Source organism: Xiphophorus maculatus, chromosome 2 (assembly GCF_002775205.1).
Source record: "Xiphophorus maculatus strain JP 163 A chromosome 2, X_maculatus-5.0-male, whole genome shotgun sequence".
NCBI classification, from domain to species: domain Eukaryota; kingdom Metazoa; phylum Chordata; class Actinopteri; order Cyprinodontiformes; family Poeciliidae; genus Xiphophorus; species Xiphophorus maculatus.
The window spans coordinates 20,582,036-20,605,498 of NC_036444.1; the positions used below are offsets into that span (position 1 = coordinate 20,582,036).

Below are 23,463 nucleotides of genomic sequence, written 5' to 3' on the forward strand. Positions count from 1 at the left end.
TGGGTTGGATATATTTATTTTCTCGACTCATTCGCAGTGCAAAATAGACATCCGTGTAACAAAATAGCCGCGACTATATATTGAAGACGAAACAACGCAATAAATATGCAAAAGCGGCGAGCTTCGAAACACTGTGCAACATTGACGCTTCGCAAACAATAGTAAGAACTCTGAAAGAGAATAAAAATAAAGACGATGTCCTAAATTGCCCGGCAGAGGCGTTTGTACTAGTTGATCTTTTACACGTTTTTGTTTTATTTCAAAAGACAGACTTTGAAGGACTTTCATGGGGATCGGGTAAGACTGACATAACGCTTCTCATAATTGTGACACGGAATAAAAAGGATGCATGCGCTTGTCTTCAGCCCATTATACTCTGTTACCCCCAAACCCAGGGGAACCAATAGGCTTCAAGAGTCTCCTATTACGTGAATAACCTCCACCTGTGTGACTTAATCTCATTATGAATCCAGCTGTTCTGTGAAGGCCTCAGAGGTTTGTTCGTGAACAAACAGCATCATGAAGACCTAGGGACGCAGTGGAGAACAGGAGTTGGGTTACAAAACAATATGAGCGCAGAACGGAACTTTTTCACCAACAAGCAAAACACCGTGTGGCAGAAAACCAACACTTGCAGGTCAACCTGAATGTACCAGCCCCACTTTGAGACATGGTAGAGGCAGTATCATGCTGTGGGGAGTATTTTTCTCCCACCTCTTGCAGTTTTACGGCGGGAAATCAGCGAGAGACTGTGGCCAACAGCGACCCGACACATACAGCTGGACGTACAAGGAAATTATTTAAACCACTTTTCTTTTTTGGAATGGTCCAGTTAAAGTATAAATGTGAGTCTGTGCAAAGACTTGAACACGAATGTTCTCCCTTTAATCTGACTGAAGCTTGGATGAGTTGCGAACGTTTTCTTTCCACTTCATGCAGTCCCTTGCGTCGGCCCGTCACATAAAATGCCAAAGAGATAAAATGCAGTTTGCAGTTTGTAAAGTGACAAAACGTGGAGGCATTCAGAGCGAATGATTGCTATTGCAAGGCGCTGAACATAATGCAATATTTAATAGGACTTCAGTTTGTGTGACAGGTGGGTCAAGTAGTGGCATCTGCAGTCCTGTGGCACGCGTCTACTTCATAAAATCTCATTGAAGGCAGATAAAGCTCATTAAAACTCAGTTTGACAATAAAAGTGTCTGGAATTCAGAAGACTGACCAAAAAAAAGGAAGGTTTCATGTTGGGTAAATGCATGCGACGGCTGCCAGAGGGTTTTAAGAAAGACGTCTGGAAAGTGGTCATCTGACTAACGATACCATAAATAAACATTTACATAGCTTAGAGTTTGGCTATCAAATATACAATGCTCTTTAAAATAGAATTAACTTTCTACAAAGCTAGTACAAATGGATTTAAGAAAGAACTCTCTCCCATAGTACTGCATGTTGCCTCTATTTACAGGAAATAGGAAAAAACCAAATTCACATAACCGACATAAATATAGTTTTGTGCTTCTATGCGTTTCTAGCATGCTTTGAGTTCGAAGCGATTGTCACAAAAGAAAGAACATTTCACAAATGTAAACTATGTCCTTTGATTACATACAGAAGTCAACAGTCGATGACACTTAGATAGGTTTTATGATCTCCTATGTACAAGATTGAGACACTAATCACGTCCTATTCTAAACTTCTAATAGATCCTCAAAACAAAACATTTGGTACTTTATCCGATCTTCACACTGAAACTGGCAGTAATCCTTTTCTAACTGTGTACCTTTAAAAAGCTGAGGAGGTTTCCCAAACATTTAGCCAACAAAGCCTGACAGAGTAAATATATATATATATATATTTTTTACATGAGACTGAAATGCATCTCAATAAATTAGAATATCATCATATTATGGTCGCAAAGTTCGTAATTATAGCTTACAGCTGCTGCAAACCCAAATTCAGTTTCTGAGAATATTAGCAGATTACATAAAACCAATGAAAATACTGTTTCCATTCAGAAATGTTGAAAAATAACAGGGAAGATTACAGAGTTGTTCAGCAGACACTGACAGAAGCTCACAGGGTGCTCTATGCAAGGACACTGATGGAAAGTTGAGCGGAATGAAAAAATGCGGTGCTAAAAGTTCCCTGAATTTGGCGGAGTGATGAGGAACTGAATCCAAGACGCTTGAGTGTAAAGTTTCCAGATATTCTGATAGTTTTGGGAAGCGTGTCGTCTGCTGGTGTCAAAAAGTCCAAAATTGGAACCGATGTCTACAAGAAAACATTGGAGCGGCTCATTCTTCCCTCTGTTGACAAGCTTTATGGAGATGCAGATTTCCTCCCCTCGCTGCCAAATCAGTAGCTGATTTAATGACCGTGACTGGCCTGACCAAGCTGGCCTGACCAAAAGCCCAGAGTGAATCCATGAAGTGGCAATTCATGCTCAAGAAGCCTTGCATAGGACACGGCGTAGTATTTAGTGGGTTGACTTTTCTGCACTAAAACCGATTTATGAGTCTAAAGCAATATTCAAGTTTTCAAATAAACAGAATTTTGGGTTTTCGTCAGCTGTAAGCCATAATTATGAAAATCAACAGACAAAGAGACATCAAACAAATTCCTCTGTGTGTAATTAATCTCTAAAACCCCTGAATTTCCCTGTTTTTCAACAAAATTACTGAAATAAATTAACTATTTGATCCCATTCTTCATCAATTAGACCATTTACTGTGTGGGAGTTTCTTCAGAAAGCCGATGAAATGTTTGGTAAGGAAAGACAAAGACTTCAGAAAATTTTACTGCAGGAGTTTGATGCGGAAAGTTTGAAGTGCGAGAATTCAAGCCAGAGCGCTTTGTTACACGATTGTGAGCTAAAGGCGAAAGAGGAGTTGACTCCATCCATAAGAGGATCATTACTGGAGTTTTACCATAAGAAGAAGGGATTTATAAATACAGGAGTGTAAACTGACTGGATGTCACATTTTGAGCTCGCTTTGTTCAAACTTACAGACAGAGGGTTATTTTCATTGTTATCAGAAACACCTACCTAACACAAGAAGAAACATAAAATTTAGTTATTCAATTTTACAAAGTAATTACATCCTAACTAGGGAATAATAAGAACAAACATGTCACATATTAAAAGAGAAGAAGATCATATTCACAGAGGACTGTCACAACACAAGCGTACGTCTATTGAACAGATTACTTCTCGTTCGGGCTGCAGCGCTTAGACCGAGCCCATCGTTCCCAGTCCATGTTTTCGTGTACCATCTCGCTGGAGAACAAACTTCCCACGTTTTCACGTGTTACAATGAAATGATTTCTGTTCGGTCGGCTTAGGTGGCGAGAACGCAGGCTGGTCCGAAGCGGGCGTCCGTCCCATCCAATCAGCACCGGACGAGAGCTCTCAACAAGCCGGCCATTGCCAGTAGCAGGGCTGTGGCTGCGGAGAGAGTCACAATGGAGTTCCAACCTACCTCACTCCCCTGAGGGGACAGACAGACAGAAAGACAGGAAGTGTTAGGACATTTGGAGAAGTTTTGCGTTTACCCTCGTTCTGGTAAAAAGTTCGGGCAAGCCGGTGATCCATCTAAATGTACATTTAAATGTTTGGCTTTAACTGACGTGCCTGAGCTGTTTGTTTTTCTCCTGGTGTAGCGATTAAAAAAAAACAAACTCTAACATTATCCTGGATGGATGTTTTTTTGGCTTAAATCCAGCTTGTAAGCATAGCCCATAAATTTTCAATTAAGTTGAGGTTTGGGCCAAACCTGCTTTATCTGATCTAAACCCAGTTTTTTTTATTTGCTTTTGCAATCATTGTCCTGTCGGAACAAGCAGTTGTGTGCAAGTTTTAGCCAGCTACTAGTTGGGCTAAGAGTTAGAGAGAGTCCTCCTTCTTCATTTTTGCATCCGCATTATGCAGCATGCCAGTACGACTCGTATCAGAACCCACACCATGATGCTGCCACCACCAAATCCGACAGTGGATGCAGTGACTTTGATCCTTCCTCTTGCCAGTATGGACAGCTGATTCAAACCTTACGTCTACTAACCATAAAACCCTTCTGCAGACGGCAGCTGCAAATTATGGTCAAACTTAAACATATTGATTTTTGATCATGTTTTGTTTACTTGGTCTGTGGGTCGCAGTTTGGGTCCGATGGAAAATTGATCACTTTTGAACCACTACTCAAAGGCAGGTCCATACAAGATGACAAAAATGAACCACTTCATTTACACAGGTCCAACTCTCCAAGGGACCAAACGGTTCAGAAGGTGTTTATATCCAAGCATGTTAATTCTGGAGAAAATTCAGATTTGTTCACCAAAATCATGTTTTTGATTGAAAGGAATTTATTTTATTTTTTTTGCACCATGGAAAAGGAACAGTTCAGATGTAGCACTAAAAGCCTAGAAAGTGTGACTTTCACACCCCACAGGGACTGACTATTAACTTCTCACTGGAATTGTATTCAAGGACTTTTAAAGAATAGTTCAACATCTTTAGGAAATCTGAATATTTGTTTAGGAACAGACAGGAACTCTACATCTTGCAGATCATCACATTTTCAAATAGATTACAAACACTTGAGGCAAATCCAGGCATATCACACTCCACTGGTTGTGGTGAGGATCTCAACCCACCCTCACAAAACCACTAATTATTGTTTTCAGATTTCTGATTGCGTACACGCTGGATAAACGTGACACAACGTGGTGTTCACAACTCAAGTATCCAGATGTTTTTAGCTCGGTGTTAGCCGAGATAAGTGCAGCCTGGGCCGAGTCGTCGCACACTCGCTGACAGAAACTGCTTAGACGTCTTCCTCGGCTCTTAACTGAGTTTAATAGAGGTCAGGTAACAATGGCTGGATGGTTCATACAGAAAAATGACCCAAACCCACCACACATGAAGAGCAACTGGACAATACAACCGCCTCATGCTGTACATGAGAGCCAAATTCATCCAGCCTGTCCAAACTTGGGCATTTAATGGTTTTTGTCAGTAAGTGTATCATAAAGCATCGCCAACAGAGTTCTGTCTTTCTTAAAGCTGTAAAACATTTTAAATAAAAAGTAGAAGAGCCTTTTATTTAGCCTATATATATAAAACTGGCAAGAGCGACAGCCAGGGATTTACTTTAAATTCAAAGTTTTCATTTAACAGTAGCAAAATCTTTAATGAAAGTAATTACCTCTCAGTTCTTAATATTAAGTCACGTTTACACCTGACTGATTAGAAACCACATTCAAGAAAAAAATATACTTTTTTAATAAATAAATAAATAAATAACAAGAACAGCTATGAACATTTGTTTTAATCTATTGATATGGATATTTAAATGTTTATCTTGTCTATTTGGTGAACTTTGATACACCATGAAGTCTCTAGATCTTTGCTGCAGAGAGTAATGCACATTTTAAAGTTTATGAGGTGGACCTGGAACCCTCTTATGGCCTTTTGATGCCATGTTTTCACTTAAACACAAAATAAATGTTTATGAGATCATGTTTGTCACTGGAGACAGTGCAGATGCGCCTCGAAGAGGACGGCACTTATACCGAATGCAATAAAAGCTCCTATTGCATCGTGCAACAGTTAAAACGATCAAAATAAAGGCGATTACAAACCTGTAAACTTGATAATATCATAATTTGTGACTCTTCTTTTCTAAAACTCGAAAGGGCATTTTGCAATTTAGAGGGGGTTTTGGTTCTGATTTGTCAAACTGCCCACCCGTCCTGTCATGTTGAGCTTTTGTCATAAAACTAAATCATATCATTTTGATTTGCTGCATTAAGATTAGAATATTTCAAACATGCAGAACAAATTCAAATCACAGTCTTTCAATAATCTGTAAAAGTGGACAAAAAGGAGTGAAGTTATTAAACAGTTGCACCTAAAAATATTCAACCACCACTTCAAATTGTTTGCAACAAAATGCTTTAATTAATTAAATAGACATAGCATTTGACATATAATAATAATAATAATAATAATTAATAATTAATAAAGATTATTTCCTGTCACAAGCAGAGGAAAGGAGGACACAACAAATTGGTAAAGGCCTTGAATTTTTGTTTGCGAGGCTAAACTTAAAGGAATATTACCTACATTACCTGGAATCAAGATGGATTCAGGTTCAAGAAATCCTGGTTGGAAAATGTCTGTGAGGACGCTACAGCTTGAGCCTCCCCAGATCAGGACAACAATGGTTACTGCAGACAGCCGTAAGCTTGTATACTTAGCAAATAAATATAATTTGCAGAGGTGATTTGTCTCATTTTTGTAAAACTGTTTTAAAACTTTTTGCTTAAAGATTAGGATCCTCCTCTTTTTTTGCCACAATTGAGTCATTTCTTTACTTTCTTTTTGAATTTGTTATTTAATTAGATACTTAGCTAGTTTGCTTAGCACTACTGGAAGATTTTCTATGAAGCATCTCAGGTGATGTTTTGCTAGGAATGTCCAGATTAGCAAAAAAAAACCCCAAAAACAAAACAATGCATCAGGTAGAGATAAGCTCCTTGCCATACCTTGCTCTCTGGGACGCCAGCTCCGACAACCAGCACCAGACCACAGCCACAATTATAATCATTCCTACGAAGGGGATGGAGAGAACAGGGTGCTCAGATGGATGGATGAATCTCTGAGGAGGGAACAGAAAACAAACACAAGGACCATGGAGGTGACAGGGGTGAATGAATGGATGAACTGATAGAAACAAAATAATAATAAATATACACTCAGAACAATCACAAAAAAATGAGACATGGTCTAATGCTGGGATTTACACGGGGGAAGGACAGCAATGGAGCAATTTAAACGTCCTATAAAGCAGACAATGAGTAACTTTATGATGGCATAAGCATTAAGTCAAGATGAGAATGTGTGCTCAGGATTTGCGCGGCATTTGTTGTCAAGCGTGTGATGACAACAAATGCCGGAAACAGAAAGACGAAACAATGTGAGGGGACGGTTTGGAGGCATTTCATTCTCTCTATCCTCGTTATGCCGCTAATTTGTCGTCTGACAGGCTGAGAGGTCATGGACATTCAGAGAACAAGGACAGCGTCAGAGACAGGCACGGGTAGACAGCTTGGAAAGACGCAGACACACTGCTTCACTGCTGTTGAAGACAAAACATGAGGTTTTCGTTTTTCGTCCTGTTTTTGTTTTGTCTTTGAGCACTAATGGATTCAGTTTTTACCTAATTGGTCCCAGCTTTAGAAGATGAATAAATATAAACAAGAAATAGAAAGGAAACGTGTGTTTGGCTGTTTATTTCCTTGCTGTAAGAGTTGAAAAGCTTGTTGATTTCCCCACATAGAGCTTAGTATGTAGGTTGCAGACATAAAAAAGATTTTGGTCAGTCATTGTGGTCACTGTTTGTTCAGAGATGAAACTGTTTCATGACCAATATGACTCGTTTCTTTAAACTTCACTATCCCCATCTAGTAGACATGACCAACTAGCAGAATGAGCATAAGTAATTAGTTTTCCTTCCGGCTCAATTTGAAGCAGAGGCATCCAAACTGTAGCCTGAGGGAGGTTTGTAGCCGTTTGTGCGACTTTACATCAAAATACTACTCTTAGCCTGCCACCACATGCAGAAAATCGTGTTCAAAACAAAGTACTTGTCTTCGTTCATACTTTTGTCTTTGTTCACACTTTATGCTTTGTTTGGATGTTTGTTGCTGGACAACAAAAAAACTTTGCTCAAAAGTTTGCAGACTTCCGCGCACACATTGATTACATTTAGCTAAATATTGCAAGCGTTTTTGAGAGTAGACAAACATATTTCTCCACCATTCAAATCATACTTTAGGAGATTCTGTCTTTTAATAAGAAAAACATAGAATAATTATGTGTTAATTGATTACTCTTCTACAAAGATTTAAGCGCTTTGTCTCTTTTAATAAAATGTGGTGTGAAAATTGAGTAGGTAAATATAAAAAAGATCTCCCTTGAAATTATTTTTGCAATTTCATTTTAGAAAAATGTGAATTTGTCGACTGGAAGGTCAATGTTTTTTTAAAAGTAATAACAAAGCTTCAGCATGGAATAACATTTACTTCTATTAAACTATAATAATAATAATAGAAAAAAAATTTTTTTTCTATGTCTTTGCTCAACAGTACAAAAGAAAAATCGGGCTACGTTAGCGTCAGTGCGCTATAAACTTTTAGTTATGGAAAGCTCAACATCCCCACACTCTGAAACACATTTAACACATTAATATGGAAATTAAACTGCATTTAAGTTTTTTGTTGAAATAATAATTGTGCAAAATAGAATTAAAAAAAAAAAACATTTAAAATGGGTCCTCAAAATTTTTTGATAATCAAAATTTATTTAGTCATCCATAATCTTTTTTTTCCATTCTTATTTTTATTTAATAGTGTTTTTGTCCATCAACAGTATTCAAGCACCATCGTCACAGAGAGGTCAGGACACAGACAGCGTGGACGTGAGGGGACGATTTCCCCCGGCCCAAAGAGGAAAGCAAATGCTGATATGAGCCGACAGGCCAGATCAGTTCATATCAGAACGTGTATCTCCACAGTATGGGACACATAAAAAGTGAGCAACACACACAGGACACAACGAGGTGTAATGTGAGTGCTATGTGTTAGTTGTAGCTGCAGAGGAAAAAGCATTTCTTTCATTATGCAGAAAATGTCTGGTTTGAAAAGTTAGTTTAGAGAGAATGCATGTCATAAAGTAAATGCCAACATTTTTAACGTGCGTTTGTTCAGAATTGCACTGTATATTGTCTTAAGCATAAGCATAGGCATGAGCATATTCATATGCCTGGAATGTTTTCACAAATTTTATTGAGATTTCATGCGACAGTCCAACATACTGTCGCATTTATTTCCAATTATCAAAATAGTTCATAATTGTAGAGTCAAACTATGCTTTACTCGACACCAATGTGGTAAATTGCCTTAAAAAGTTACAAAAATGAGCTGTAACCGGAGCAAAAGATGGTTCTGCCAAATATTGACTCGGCAGTGATGAATAAAAACACAGTTTTCAGAAATCATTAAAATCCAAGAGTTCTTATCCTTCCACTTCACAATCTTGTCAGTCTCTCACATAAAATACCAGTAAAATACACTGAAGATTTTAGCTGTAATATGTAAAATCTAAAACAAAAGGGTATAGATATGACTGAAAAACATAATACATGCCTAACACTATTTTGTAATTCATGTTTTCCCCATTTTGACAATGACGTCTGGTCACTCCTCACCTGAGAACCCCCTGACAGCTTCTGTAGCTCCGCCTTGCAGCGCTGCAGCTCCTCCTCCAGCTCCTCCCTCTCCCTCTGACTGCTGTCGTACAGAATCTGCAGCTCCTGCAGCTCCATCTTCAGACCGTCACACTGGGGAGAAAAAAAGATCCAAACCTTTTCCTTGTATTTTATGTCCAGCCTCTGATCCACACAAAACATGTCGACAGACTTAAATATGAACATCTTGCCGAGGTGTCGTACCTCTCTCTGAACCTGCGAGGCCCTCTCCTCAGCCTGTTTCAGCTGGTCTCTCAGTGAGAAGATCTCCCCGATCCCGCCGTTCCAGCTTGTCGGCGTCACCGGCTTCCCGTCAAAAGAGATGTTCTTCTGAATGGAGGCATCCACCAGGCGACAGTTCTCAGACTGGGTCATGGTCATGTAACTCCCGGTCGTGACCTCACCCGAGCCAACCTCGCCCTCCTTCACCTCTTCGCCCTCCACTGCATCCTCCTCTTTGAGTGACAGATAGACACTGGAGCTGTGGAGAAGTGATTCAAAACGCCATTTCTAATTCGCTTGGGAGAATTTGTTCAAACACTAAATGGTGGCATTTAAATCTCAGTTGTTTCCAATTGCACATCAACTAATAACATTATTTCAGTATTTATGCATCATCGAGCTAGGTTTATTTGTACAGCAAATTTAAGCAACAAGGCACTTCTGGGGTATTCTAAACGAGCTGCGGTAAATAAACAGGTGGGAGGTTTTTTTTACATGACACATGGCAGTGCCTCGGGGTAGTATTCCAGAGGGTATCCCCACCAGCTGACGAAACAAGGACAGCTCATGATTGAGCAGCCATTGACCTCTCACCATGTTCTCTGTCTCTGCAGCAGCTGCAGCTTCTCCGTGAGCCCCCTGTTGTTTTCCTTCAGGGTCTGACACTCCTCCCGCAGCATACGGCACTCCTCCTTTAGAAGGTCTACATCACCTAAAAGAGACGACGGCAAAAGGTCAGGAGACAGAAGGGCTCACATTTTGCTCATGAAAAAACATACAGATATCATCGAAGCCTATTAATAGACTATGCATGCCTTAGTGTTCAAAGAAAGGCCTAATGTTTCTCATATCCTGCTCACCGGTGTACAGATTGGGTTGAAGACAATTGTACTTGGGAGGCTTCAGGAAAATGTATCAATAATAGGCAAGGAAATACACAACAAAATTTCTTTTTATAGCTTCCAATGATTATTTTATTGAATTTTAATTTGACTAATAAGTAGTTTTGGTCAGCCTGAAGCGGGAGTTACATCCAGTAGCTTTTTGGCACAAGTGTAAAAGCATCTGCTTGAGTGTGATTGAGAATGAATATTATATAGCTGGTATAGTGTGGTACGGTACAGTACGGTACAGTATGGAATGGTATCGTACGGTACAGTACGGTATGGTACAATGCGGTATAGTGCGGTGCGGTATAGTATGGAATGGTGCTTTTCTTAAATCGAAGAAAAACACCTAAGAATCTAATTCTTAATCTAATTTGCGCTCAATTTGTATAAAAATGTCTACATAAAGAAACTATTTATTTATTAATTGATCCAAAACTATCCCAAAACCTTCAAATAACTGATTAAGGGATTTTCTTCTACCATCCTGCAGCAGACAGCTGTGCTGCAACACTAAGCATGACTTGCATGTAAACAGAAACAAGTAAATATTCAGTATCAATTGTGTTATTTATTTCTTCCTCTATAGCCACAGCTAACCATATTTTATCATCTCTGCATAATAAAAAATGACCCATTCAAGAGAATTATACCAAAAATTGTTTTAGGGTATTTCTTTACCAGCTTTTAGTACCAACAAACTGACATTTTTGTCAGTTCTCCACTGTAAAATGGCTGGAACTCTGAAAACCTGCAGACGAAGTGCAAACCGACAGCATCCGTGACTATGTTTCTGGAACTGCTGGGGCTGCGTGAGGAGGATGTTTTTAAGGGTGATGTATCATGTTAGTTTTCTTCCACACAAAGTAACGGCATGCAAGCCAAAAGTTTAGATTTGGTTTCATCATCCAACCAGAGCGCATTCTACCACATGTTCGCCATGTCCTCTGTTTGCATAAACATAAAGTTAGGCTGATGCTTTTCTTTCATTGAAAAAATTTAAACAGAGAAAACTATGAGATTCCCTTCCTCTGGCTCAGCTGCTGAACCCGGCGGTGAACTCGTGTGTCCCTCCCTGTCATGACTTCATGTTCCTGGTATCCAAACGACACACATGCGCCACTCCCCTTCCCAACAATTTGCAATCACATCTGTATGATGTATTATTTATTGAAGCCTAAAGCTGATTAATGTACTTGACAGCAGGATGCTAACATGATGTCAGGGAGGACTACCTAAACTCTTGTGTTTATTTCATGGCTCATCAGAGATTCTTTGTGGTTTTTAGAGAATAGGATACATTTGATTTTAAAAGCCCGTCTTTCACTCTGTCTCTTATTGACACCAGATCCATTTGTAAGCATTATTTGTGTTTTATTTTTTCCTATTTCTGCACCACATCGATTCCTCCTCATGTCCTCACCCTCTCTCCTCTCGGCCTCCCGCCGCTGGCTCTTCATGCTGATCTCCGCCCTCAGCGTCGTGATCTCCAGCTCGTACTCTTGGGTCTCCTCGGTCAGGCGCTGCAGCTCGGCCCGCCGGCGGCACAGCTCCTCCTGCAGTGACGCGATGTCGTTCTCGCGCTCGGCAGCGGCCTCCTCCGCCGCCTGCTGGAGCAGGAGCACCTCCTCCTGGGCCACGCGCAGCTCCTCCTGGGCCTCGGCCAGCTCGCTCTCCTTCTCCTCCTCCAAACTGTTCATCTCCTCCTGCACAGAGCGCAGCTGGGCTGGGGTAGAGCGGGGAGATGTTAGTGTTTCTTTATGGAAGGCGGGTGTGTGTGGGAGAGGCTGTGCTGTCAACCTGAGTGTGTGTGTGTGTGTGTGTGTGTGTGTGTGTGTGTGTGTGTGTGTGTGTGTGTGTGTGTGTGTGTGTGTGTGATCTCACCTGAGCTGTTGCTACTGTGGGTCTGTGTGTGTTTCTGTGTGGGTGGTGTGTGCTTGCAGAATGCAGAGCTGATGTAACTCAATGTAACCTTATAGATTTTTCAAGATAAAGTTAGGATTGTTTAGTAATTACAGGAAGAGAAAATACTCTGCTGAACGTATAACTTAGATTTCTGCATGCCCTTTGAGCTCTAAAAATATTAAAGGCATTATAAACAATATTTATTATTGTTATTATTAGTAGTAGCAGCAGTAGTAGTAGTGGTATCTATATTTACATGGAAAATCTCAGAAAGATTAACTGATATTTGCACTTCAGACTTTATCCACTTCAAAGTTTTATTTGAATAATTTTTGACTGTCTAATAGAAAAATATCAAATATGACAACGGTACAGTTTTTTTTATATTTTCAATTTATTACAGAGGCATCATTCCTGAAGTTTTGCCATTTATCCTCCTCCAGCTGGACTTCTATAACACTTCTGAGGTAGAAAATATTGTTTGGAATGACTCTTTGATGATTCAGGCTACTCAGTTCAGTTCTTTGAGCAATTCTTTGGGCACCATGAGTGAGAAAGCAGCATACAGTAAAACTTGTATAAGGTAGAGTACAGTATAAGAACTTTCTCAGTTTAAAAACTTACTCCAGAAAAAGTGACATGACAAACCAAAGGATTTTATCTGCTGAGGTTTGTGTTTTGGTGATACCTTGTAGATTCTGGATCTGTCGAGTGAAGGCCTCGGCCTGATGGGCGCTGGCCAATCGCTCATCCTCCAGCAGACCTGAGGACATGTGAGAAAAGAAAGAAGAGATGAAGAGTGTGTGAAGAGGTAAGAGAAAAGAAAGAAACACACAACATATCAGAAGGCCAGAAAGAGAGAGAGAGACTCGATAAGCTGCTGGAACCTGATGCATGACTGGAAGCCACAGTGAAAACCTTCAGCATATTTCTCTGTTGGTATTCCTGTTATAGGAGCTCATAATAAGATTTTTTTGTTTGTTTTTGGTTGCTATTTTCACAGATTTATTTCACTGCTATTTTTAGTTAGTTTTTTTTTTCTCTCGTTAGCTTTTGGTTCCTGCTTGCATAACTTGTGCCAGCTATGTTGTTTTCAACCAGAGTTGTGGGATTTAGTGCTGAGGACAGATAGCAGACTGCTGAGGCTACCACTGGGTGAAAGACAGAGAAAACGAAATGCCTCAGGACAGTGAAAACCCTGCATAAATATGACAGGTATTATAATCCAGGCAGTATTGAGTCACCAGGTCTCTGTGTCTTTAGCCCTCCCTACTGCTGGTCTCAGTCAAGGTCACATGTCTTATTTAATGCAACCCAATGCCATTTTTAGATGGCTAACAAGTGTGTTGCGTTTCAAACTCCTCTTTAGTTTGTCTCACCCATAAAGTCCAGACCTGTCCACTTGGAACTGAGTTGAATTTTGCATATTGTTTAAGAGTTTTTTTTTGTTTTCTTTCACTTTTAATTACATTTTTGTTTCATTTAATTTATTCTTAATTAAGTTTTGAAATGCCATTTTTTTAACTTATTGTTTTAAACTTTCCAAGTACGATTCTATCAAATAAAACTTTTATTCAAAACCACGTCAATGTGGTTCATTTGCCGACATCTTTCCCAAAGTTTATACTGATGTCTGTAGTTATGGGTTTAAACTGCTTCAGTGTTCAAACTTCCTCTTTCTTCTTTCAAATGAAGGCAGAGATTCATTGCAGCAGATCTGTTTTTAAGTGAGATCAGACTTTCTTTTAATATGGTTTTATTATCCTGAACAGGTATAAAAATGCCCAAGGAGAGTACCTTAATATCTACAGCTAATATAACCAATCTGAGTCATGCTATTAAAAAAAAGAAAGTGTCTTGTATGTCATTTTTAGGGGTTTTATTAAAAATTATCTGCCGTTCCCCAAGTTCTAAAAGTATTTTAATCCAACACCAAGTGTACTAAACCAGCCATGCACTGGGTGATCAGTGCATTAAAATTGAGCATTAACCTGGCTCAAATGTTTAATAGTCGCAGCTGCAGGACAGACACCTAGCATTACTTTTCATCACGTCACATCCAATGGGAGTTAGAAAAGCAGAAAACACACTTCAGAGCGGGCCTGGGTTTAAAGTCAGACGACCACGATGATGGAATGTTGCCAAAATATGCAGAAGAAAAAACATTGTATAAGTTAAAATTTGTATTTATACCTTTTTATTCTTCTTTTTTTGCTGATACGCATAAATGAGATCCAGTTAAACAAATTGTTAGAGCACATAACTGAACGATTAGTATCATGAAGGTCAAGGAGCACAGAAAACAGGTTGAGGATGAAGTTTAAAGCAGGATTAGGGAATAAAATAAAAATGCAAAAGCTTTATACAACTTGTTGAGAACTGGGCCAAGTTCTGTTTGGTGAAGCATAATGGTGACAGTATCATGCTGTGGGGAGGGTTTTTGTCTGCAGAGCTAAGGAAGCACATCAGACTCCACGAGGCGGAAATTCTACTATCAGCAGGAGAAAGACCCAAAATATTCAAACCAGACCTAAATCCAAATAACTATCCACGGAAACCTTTCAAAACCTCTAGATGTTAAAGTATTGACTCAGAGTGGCTGCAAACAAATTCAAGCCACACGCTTTCGATTTTTATTTTAAAAAACTGGCATCACTTTGTCATCACCTTCACAATTATGCGCCACTTTGTGTCGGTTTACCAAATGAAATTTGAATGACTAACATAGAAGTTTTCAGCTAAAGCGAGGGGGGAGGATTTGAAATAGTTCAAGGCACTAATTATGTAGATTACTGTGAAATTTAATGGCTGCTGTTATGATCTGCAAACACAAAGTGTGCGGAGTGAAACACAGGAGCCATTCATTCAGAGCAAAAACTCATTTTTTCAGGCAGAAATTAAAACAGACATTAAAATACCATTTACTCTATTTAGCTTTTGCTAACGTGCCCCAATGTGCTTAGATAGGCCTTAAAATAAAGATGAAGCGAAAATATAAAACACACCAAAATAATCAATAATCTTTCCTTCTTCCAAACTGAAAAGCCTTTCTTTTGTGGCCCGACTCTTGCAGAATTACCAAAGTGTCCAAATATGCCTAATTAGCTTTGGCTTGATTACACTGTTAGAGAAAAAGGCATCTGAATCACTCCAGTGCTAGCCACACCGAGTCTCTGGTTGTTCCTGACTTAACCCACAGCCATTTGTCACTGTGGTCCAGGACACTTGGTCTAGAAGCTTCTCTCAGTGGACACGTGGTTGTTAGAGGACCGCCCGCACCACTGCCAGACAAACCACTGAGCTCATGGTGAACTCTTATGCTCACACTCATAAACACAAGCTGAGCTCAGAGCGGCCTCATACCTGCGGGCTTAACTCACTGCAAGGCTCCCTCAGCATTAAGACCGTCATTTCTAAGGTGTGAAAAAACACCCCGTCTAGCAGCTATGAACAATGGAGCTGGTCACTGGCTGCATTTAAATGAGACTGATCTGTCTTTAAAGGGAAGTTCAGCTATTCAGAAGAAAGAGAGCTGTTTTTTTCTGGGTTTTTATGTCATTTTGGGGTTTTTTTTACTTTTGTTGTTGGTCTTGATAGGCATCTTGTTCAAGTAAAGCTGAGTCAAATAACTTAGACTTTTTTTTTACTATATATAAAGTATAGTTTTAAACCTAGAGGGAATGCTAAACACAATAAACTGAAAATATTGCTCAAAATATTTTATTGGTTAGATCCTTTTTTTAGAGAGAGTTGAAAGTTATCGGCGAAAAACATTCAGCATGTTGTCTTCCTTTCTTTTCTTTATCGTTCTTTACTAATACCCTTTGTATCTAAAATACAATTCTATATTTTCTGAAATGTTCTTTACATTTATATAGTAGGCAGAATTGTGAAGCTGAATGAAAATGATAAATGACAAAAAATACAGATTGCAAGCAAAAATATGAAAGGTAGGTTGTGCATTTGTAGTCAGCCCCCCTTTACTCAAACACCCCTTAATAAATTCCAGATTCTGACTGTTCTCAGAAGTCAACAGGTGTCCACCTGCATTTAGCTCCAGCCATTGTCTTATTAACTTATCAACTGTCCCTGCTGGATGAACGCATCCCCACAGCATGATGCTGCTACCAACATTTGTTACCATTGGCTCAAGATGGTGCCCAGCATCCAAGGTTTCCCCCAGAAAACCTACTAAACCCGGTGGTTTGGGCGCTCGGCAGTCACTCATCCAGTGGCCCGCCGTGTTTTTGAGTTAAAAAATGTTTAAAGTTGACAGGAAATTTGAAAATATCACTTGATAATTATGGGTGATTGGAAAATTACCTGAACGAACACCAACTATAAAGTCTTAAAAAATGCAAACATAAAAAAATAAATAAATAGGCAATGCTAAGCCTGGTGGGGGTCCTAAGTAAAGCCTGGTGGCCCGCCAGGCTTATGATACACCGTGGCATCAGTGTTCCTCCACATATGCGCAGCACATAGTACATCTGACTTTCTTCCACAAGTTTCAGTTGTTTCAAACATGACAAACTGTAAATTGTGCTTTTTCCAGCTTCTAAACATCAGTTTTCCATAAAGGTCAGATTTGTGGAGTCCTATTGAGAGATTCTTCCACTGGATCTGTGCATTTCTGCAGCTACACCGGTAGAGAAACATTGAAAACCAATTCAGCATTTCATCTTCCTCATCACACCCGGTGGTCTACCACATAAAATACTTGTGCAAAAATCTTGACATTTAAAGTGGCAGTGAGAAAAGCATTTGTATGAAGGGCATTAATACTTTTCCACAGCACTGTACAGTGTGTTGATTAGCTGAATTATGGGTCTCCACATGATGAGTGACGAGTTTATAAATAAGGTTTCCATATCAAGGCTGGATGTCTCACCTTGCAACTCATGGAAACTTTCCTGGTGCTTGTTGGACGTCTCCCTGGCCTCGTCCAGCTCCAGCAGCAGCTGCAGAACCTGGGCCTTCAGCTCCTCCAGCTCCTGCTCCTCCGTCAGCAATTCCTGCTCCTTCCTCCTCTTCTCCAGCCCTTCCCCTTCCCCTTCCTCCTCCCTCAGCTTCCTCTCTTCCCCCTCGTCCTCCTGGGACCGCTCCTGGTCCATCTCCTCCTTCTCGTTGTCCTCCTCCAGGACGCCTCTCTCCTTGGCCGTCATCTCGTTGTCCATGTTCGGGCTGCTGGCGGCTTTCAGATCGCTGGGATCATCTGATGGCGGGATGCGGAAAATAGAAAGAGAGATAAAAAGGAGAGGTTGATGTGTTATGAAAAAAAATAAAAAATCTCTGTCATTCTCTGGATTCAGCCATGCTTGAAACAACAGCACCATCTTGTGTGATCCAAGTGGCACAAATTGTTTTGCGCACCAACTCTTACTCCACTTATGCCATCTGAAGATCGTGAAAGAATCATAAATATCTGCTTGTGAATCCGTATTTAAAGGAAAAAAATGGAAAATGTTTGGAAAAAAAAATACAACACTCGCCTTAAAAGTAACTTACAGCGTCACAATCAGGATGTAGAGTTAAAGTCATTGAGCTGCACTGTGAATACAAATATTCAGCCAGTAGGTGGAGTGAGTTAGCTGACACATTGCGGCAAAGAATACTAAAAAAAAGGGGGTGGGGACGAGCCAGTGTGCTGAAGCAATCACTATGACTCACCATTCAGCAATGCACCTCAAAGTCCATAACAACACCAGCTACCACTCATAGTAAGACAGATGAGACACATGCGACTCTCACATTCACACAGCCTTTACAGAATCCTTTCTTTGCTTGTTTCACAGCCCGATACAAACATGACTGCTTATGTGTAAAGCAAAACAAACATGTCAAAACTGAGGTAGAGCAATGCAAAGAGGCTTTATGTAGATGTAAGGAGGCCTGCACAGACAAAAGGAGATGATCGAGGCCTTTCCGATCAGTTGGCTCACGCTCCTTTTTCAGTATCACTCCAAAGAAGTCTGCTCACACTGCAGATGCACTGACCCACCATCGTTTCTCTCTCACCTCTCGGCAGCGTGCTCTTTTAAGGTCGAGTCCGTTTCACGGCTAAATGAAGACGCGGCATTACAAATTTGTGTCTGAGTGCCACAGAACTGCCGGTTAGTTCGACTCAGAGAGGGAGAGTGAGATGTGCAGAGGAAAAAGGGAGCAACAGGGGACGGGGTGGCGTATTAACTACAGATCTACCTAATTAGGAGCCATACACACCGGTGTGTAATCATCACTCTGGGGATGCTTTCGCTTCTTGAGATAATTATTTCTCTCCCTCCCTCCTGACTGGATGTAACTATAGAGCAGAGTGGGGAGAAGTTTTACTTTATGAAACAATTTCCCAAGCCTCAGGTATCAAAACGGCTTACCAACACCGCAAATTCCCCTGTGAAACATGGTGGTGGCAGAATCGTGCTGTGGGGGATGGCTGCATCTAGAAGAGCAGGAAGGTCAGACATAGCTACCGTAGCAAGTGAAGTTTACTAAACTCTACTGAAAATCAGATTTATTTTCCAAATTTGGCATTTGCAATAAGTACACAGTACACAAACAGTTAAAATAATGTAGAACTAAAATCAAAAGAAGTTGCTTCAAATTCAACCACAAAAAAACGGGTTTCCATTACTACTAAAGTCTCTAAATTATTCAGCCCTCTGACAATAATTCTTTACAAAAGTGAAAAAAAAAAAACATTGCAAGGTTTGGTATCAGGCACAATGCAGGATGTTATTAGTTGTGGCAAGTGTCATTGAGATAGAAAACCTCAAAAACTGGTTAAGATGTTTGTTACACTGTAAGTTACAAATATAAGTCAAGAAAATTATCCACAAAGACTTGGTGGCAGCCGCTGAGGTATCAGTTTCCATCTTAAGGTTCATAATGGATCTATCCTTGAACTCCAAGATGCAAATGCCTACTGACCCAAAATCACAAGAAACTCAACTCAGATTTGTTAACAGTTTCATAAGTGCAGCAAAATATTGGCCAGACCTACCACATTGAGAATCTGTGGCAAGAGCTGAAAGCTCATTTCTTAAAGATACTCTTCATCCATGCTGACTAAGCTTGAGATATTTTGGAAAAGAACAAGAACATTTTCAGCTTCTAAATGTACAAAACTAGAAGAAACATGCCTCATAAGATTTGCAAGTGTTATCGCGGTGAAAGGTTCTGCAAAGCATCAAGTCAGAAGGCTTTAATAGAAATACTGGTAATTGCAAAATGAAAAAAAGAACTAAAGGAGTGTGAATACATTTGCAAGGAACTGAATTTGCATGACTATTATGCACTTGCAAAACCTGTACATGCTTTATACTCATGAGACCCAATTTCTCTTTTTTCATAATATTGTTAATTCAAAGAAGGCAGCCTCTGAGGGGAAAGTGAGAGGTTTCGTGAACACAGGGCTATTTTGTCATTAAACTTTGATGCTGGCGTAATGAGTTAGTCATAAAAAGCCGGAGCACATTAGCAGGGAGGGAGGGTTAGCTGCTTGTATAGCCAGCAGCAGATAATGGCCATCAAGAGACTGAACACTTCTCACTGAATATCACTCAGATTCTCTAGGATGTATGATTAGAAGAAGGATTCGTTCTTTCAAATAGTCCCTGCTGTTTCTGGGAGTAATGCAGCCTCATTCAAGCTCGTTTTTATGGCTATCTATCCATCCACCCATCCACCCATCCAACCATCCATCCATCCATTCATTAATCCAGACAACCTAGACATCCCTCTCCTTGGCAACATCCTCCAGCTCATTCTGGGGCATCCCAACACGTTGTCTCCTCCATATGTATCCCACAGGGAGTATATAGGGACCTATGAGATACATAGGTCTCCTCCCAGTGGGACATTACAGTAATTTCTCCAAAGAGAGATGCCCAGGAGGCATCCAAATCAGATACCAAAGCATCTCTGGTGGCTGACTCCTTTCGATACAGGAAAGCAAAGGCCCCCTCAGATGGTGAAGCTGTTTACCCTGTCTGCATGTGGACATCCTACTGAGGAAGCTAATTTCAGCCCCTTCTGTTCAATATCTTGTTTACATATCTCATGACATGATACGATACATATCTCATGACCCAAGGTCAGTATATGAACAGGCCGGCAAAATCGAAAGCTTTACTTCTTGGCTCAGTTCTTTCTTTACTACAACTCACCAGAGCAGCATCTGCATTACTTCAGACGATGCCACAATCTCTCCACCCATCGTCGTTCAATCCTGCCATCAGTCGTGACATCAAGGTACTTAAACTCCTCCATTGGAAGCAGAGGGAGTAGTCCACCTTTTTCCTGCTGAGAACCATGTTCTCATTCAAGCTGCTTCACACTCAGCTGTGAAAACCAAGGATGAGATCCTGCGGTTCCCAAACCAGGCATCCTCCTCTCAATTATTATGTATTGAGATCCTATTTATGAACACCTCAAGCAGTACCGGTGACAAGAGTCCAACCTACACCAGTACAGGCGTTTTTTGTGCCAAGAATGCGGACACATCTCTTCCTTTAGAGATATAAGAATTGGATAGTCTTCAATAACTACCCAGATACCCCATAATAATGGAATTACCTTCTCCCAAGTCATCAGGCTCCACCTTCTCCATGGAGGACACGAAGTTTGAGGTCAACCAACAACCTCTCTCCACAGCCTCTCCCGAATTCCTCTAATGGACGAGTTTTTGCCTCTTCAACCATGTCAGCCACTTAAGGAATCCCTTTAGTTTTGTACCCATTCTGCATGCATTTCTTTAGAACAGCTAAGTTATTGTAGTCTGTTAGTTTGATTAGAATGTTAAAAAAAATCACGTCAAACATCTTGCAACTCCATAACACCTTTCTCCAACAGCACAACCACACCCATGGTGCAACATCGTTTGCTGTGTATTATTTGAAGCTCCTTAAATAGAGCTGTTACCGACTGTGCTGCACACATTTAATGGCTCCCTTCTATTCCTCACTTCAGGCACTTTTGCAACACCATTTAAAAAAACACAGCGATTGTCACAGCCTAGCTGATAATAAGTCACCTTCAACACAAAGCGACTACAGGTTGCAAATTCTCTACTTCATAAATGTTACAATGGAGAAAGTTCATATCTTTCAGAGAGTTTCCGTCCCCCACAGCTCTCACTCAGGTTTCCTCCACTGAAGTGTCAGTCATAAAGATTTTCAACTACTTTCCCCCCTCTAATGACTCAGAGAGGGCATCCGTCTTGCAGCTATTAAGTGTGACTAGTGTGGCATTTTAAGACTTGTGACATCGCAAGATTTGTTGGAAGAGTGCTCAAGCAAATTGGTTTAAGCTCGTGCTATGACTAACTCTCATACATTTCATAAAATGAAAACAATGAAACAATTTTAACCCTTTGGAGTCTTGGGTCTAAATGGCCGTTTTGGTCTAATTTTGAATTTACCCTTATATTTTCACCATAAAAAGTATTTACCTTACCTTGTTTGGTATCATTATTTTCAGAACATCCTAAACTTTGTGATTTTACAGTGTTTGTTTCATTTTGACAAAATTTATTATCACATTGGAGCAAAAAACACACACAGAAACATGACGTCATGCCCGCCACAGGGCGGGCGTCGACCTTAAAAGGTTAAGGTGGAAGAGAGAAGACTTTCGGCATGGATAAATCTGGCTGTGCTCACTGTTGACTGAGACCTGGATTAAGAATTTTATATTCTTTTTGAACATCTCAAAAACTAAATCTATTAAAGAATATTACATTCAAATAGGACTTAGGAATATAAGATTCATAAAATGATTTAAATTTTTATCAAAAGGTCAATGACAAAATCAAGGATGTCCTGATTTGTGAAAATTTTGCTTATTCATATAATCCAGGATGCTCCCTTTTTGTTGAACTAGGAGTAATTTTTGTTCTGAAATTGAGAACTCTCCAAACTTTTCAACGGTGATGAACCCAAACAGTGATTTATTGGTGCTTCTCAAACAGAATAACGTCTTTTAACAAATTAATTCACACGGAATAACTGAACCTCGTGACTTCTATTTTTATTTTGCTCATTGGCACCCAGCAGGTCCTGTAATGAGTTTCTGAATCCTCTGACTACAATAAATCATTATGTTCAGAGTACAAGCCTGAAGGGTATTTTAGATCTGGCCGTGCCCAAACAATATGGGCAAATTAAGCTTCTCTCTGCTGGAATCAGCTCCACTCCTTAAGTAAACATTGTTCAGAGCAAAGCTGCTTAATTTTTATTTCTCTTTGCAACTGCTTCTGAACAGCATGGCATCTTAACTTTTGTGCATTGTATTTCAGTAGTTGAATTTGTGTATTTTGATCTCTGCATAAACCCATGTATTTTGTGAAGGCTTTGGACATTTGTTAGAGAACATTAAGGAGCAAAAAGCATCATAGAGGCCAAGGAGCAGGGAGGAAGCTGCAGAGAAATTGAGAGGCTACGAATCAACACGTCAATCTCTGAACGTCTTCCAGATCACTGTTCAATGTAGGGCTGTAAGGATTCCTCGAATGATTTGAGTACCTCGATTATTAAAATTCCTCAAAGAAAATGTATCTTCCTCAGAAAGAGAGAGAGAGAAAGATTACTCAATTAATCGTAAAAATAATCGATAGATTACTGGATTACTAAAGTATTCTATTACAATAGCCCTAGTTGAATACATTATCTGAAAAATGGAAACAGAGTGACACACCTACCAAGACATGACTGTCCACCTAAGCTTACAAGCTGGTGAAGGAAAGGCAAAAATAAGAGAACAAGAGAAGTCCCATGGTGAATCTGAAGGAGTTTCACAGATCCACAGCCGAGCTGTGAGAATCTCTTGATACTTGAACTTTTGGTGAATGATAATTGGTCCAGAAGACCCCGAAGCACCTCACACTGCTTTCAGTCATTCCCACATACATTCACACGCTGATGGTGGTAAGTTACATCATAGCTATAGTTGCCCTAGTGTCACTGGACTCTCTGACCACCACCAACAGGAAAGGTGGGTGAAGTGTCTTACCCAACGACACAATGACTAGATAGATGGAGTTGGGGTTTAACGACAACCCACCGGTTACAAGACAAATTCCTACCACTGTTACAGCCAACATTATGGAAGATGGATGAGAGAAAAGCCATTGTTGAAAGAAAGAGAGA

At 40.0% G+C, this 23,463-nt stretch overlaps 1 protein-coding gene across 4 annotated transcripts in view; it reads right to left on the bottom strand.

Moving 5' to 3' along the window:
• LOC102227322 (coiled-coil domain-containing protein 136-like) overlaps window positions 1-23,463 on the bottom strand; it is a 39,296-nt gene continuing 15,833 nt past the window's right edge. For 2 of the 4 annotated variants that reach the window (XM_023347880.1, XM_023347865.1), the window contains exons 2-9: window positions 17,211-17,534; window positions 13,008-13,082; window positions 11,838-12,140; window positions 10,122-10,239; window positions 9,510-9,786; window positions 9,267-9,398; window positions 6,544-6,656; window positions 1-3,488 (exon numbers count right to left, since the gene is read on the bottom strand). In XM_023347880.1, coding sequence (XP_023203648.1) covers window positions 3,476-3,488; window positions 6,544-6,656; window positions 9,267-9,398; window positions 9,510-9,786; window positions 10,122-10,239; window positions 11,838-12,140; window positions 13,008-13,082; window positions 17,211-17,496 — 1,317 coding nt within the window. In that variant the 5' untranslated portion in view covers window positions 17,497-17,534 and the 3' untranslated portion in view covers window positions 1-3,475. The remainder of the gene's footprint in view (window positions 3,489-6,543; window positions 6,657-9,266; window positions 9,399-9,509; window positions 9,787-10,121; window positions 10,240-11,837; window positions 12,141-13,007; window positions 13,083-17,210; window positions 17,535-23,463) is intronic. The other 2 variants (XR_002754029.1, XM_005796286.2) reach the window with 2 other exon arrangements.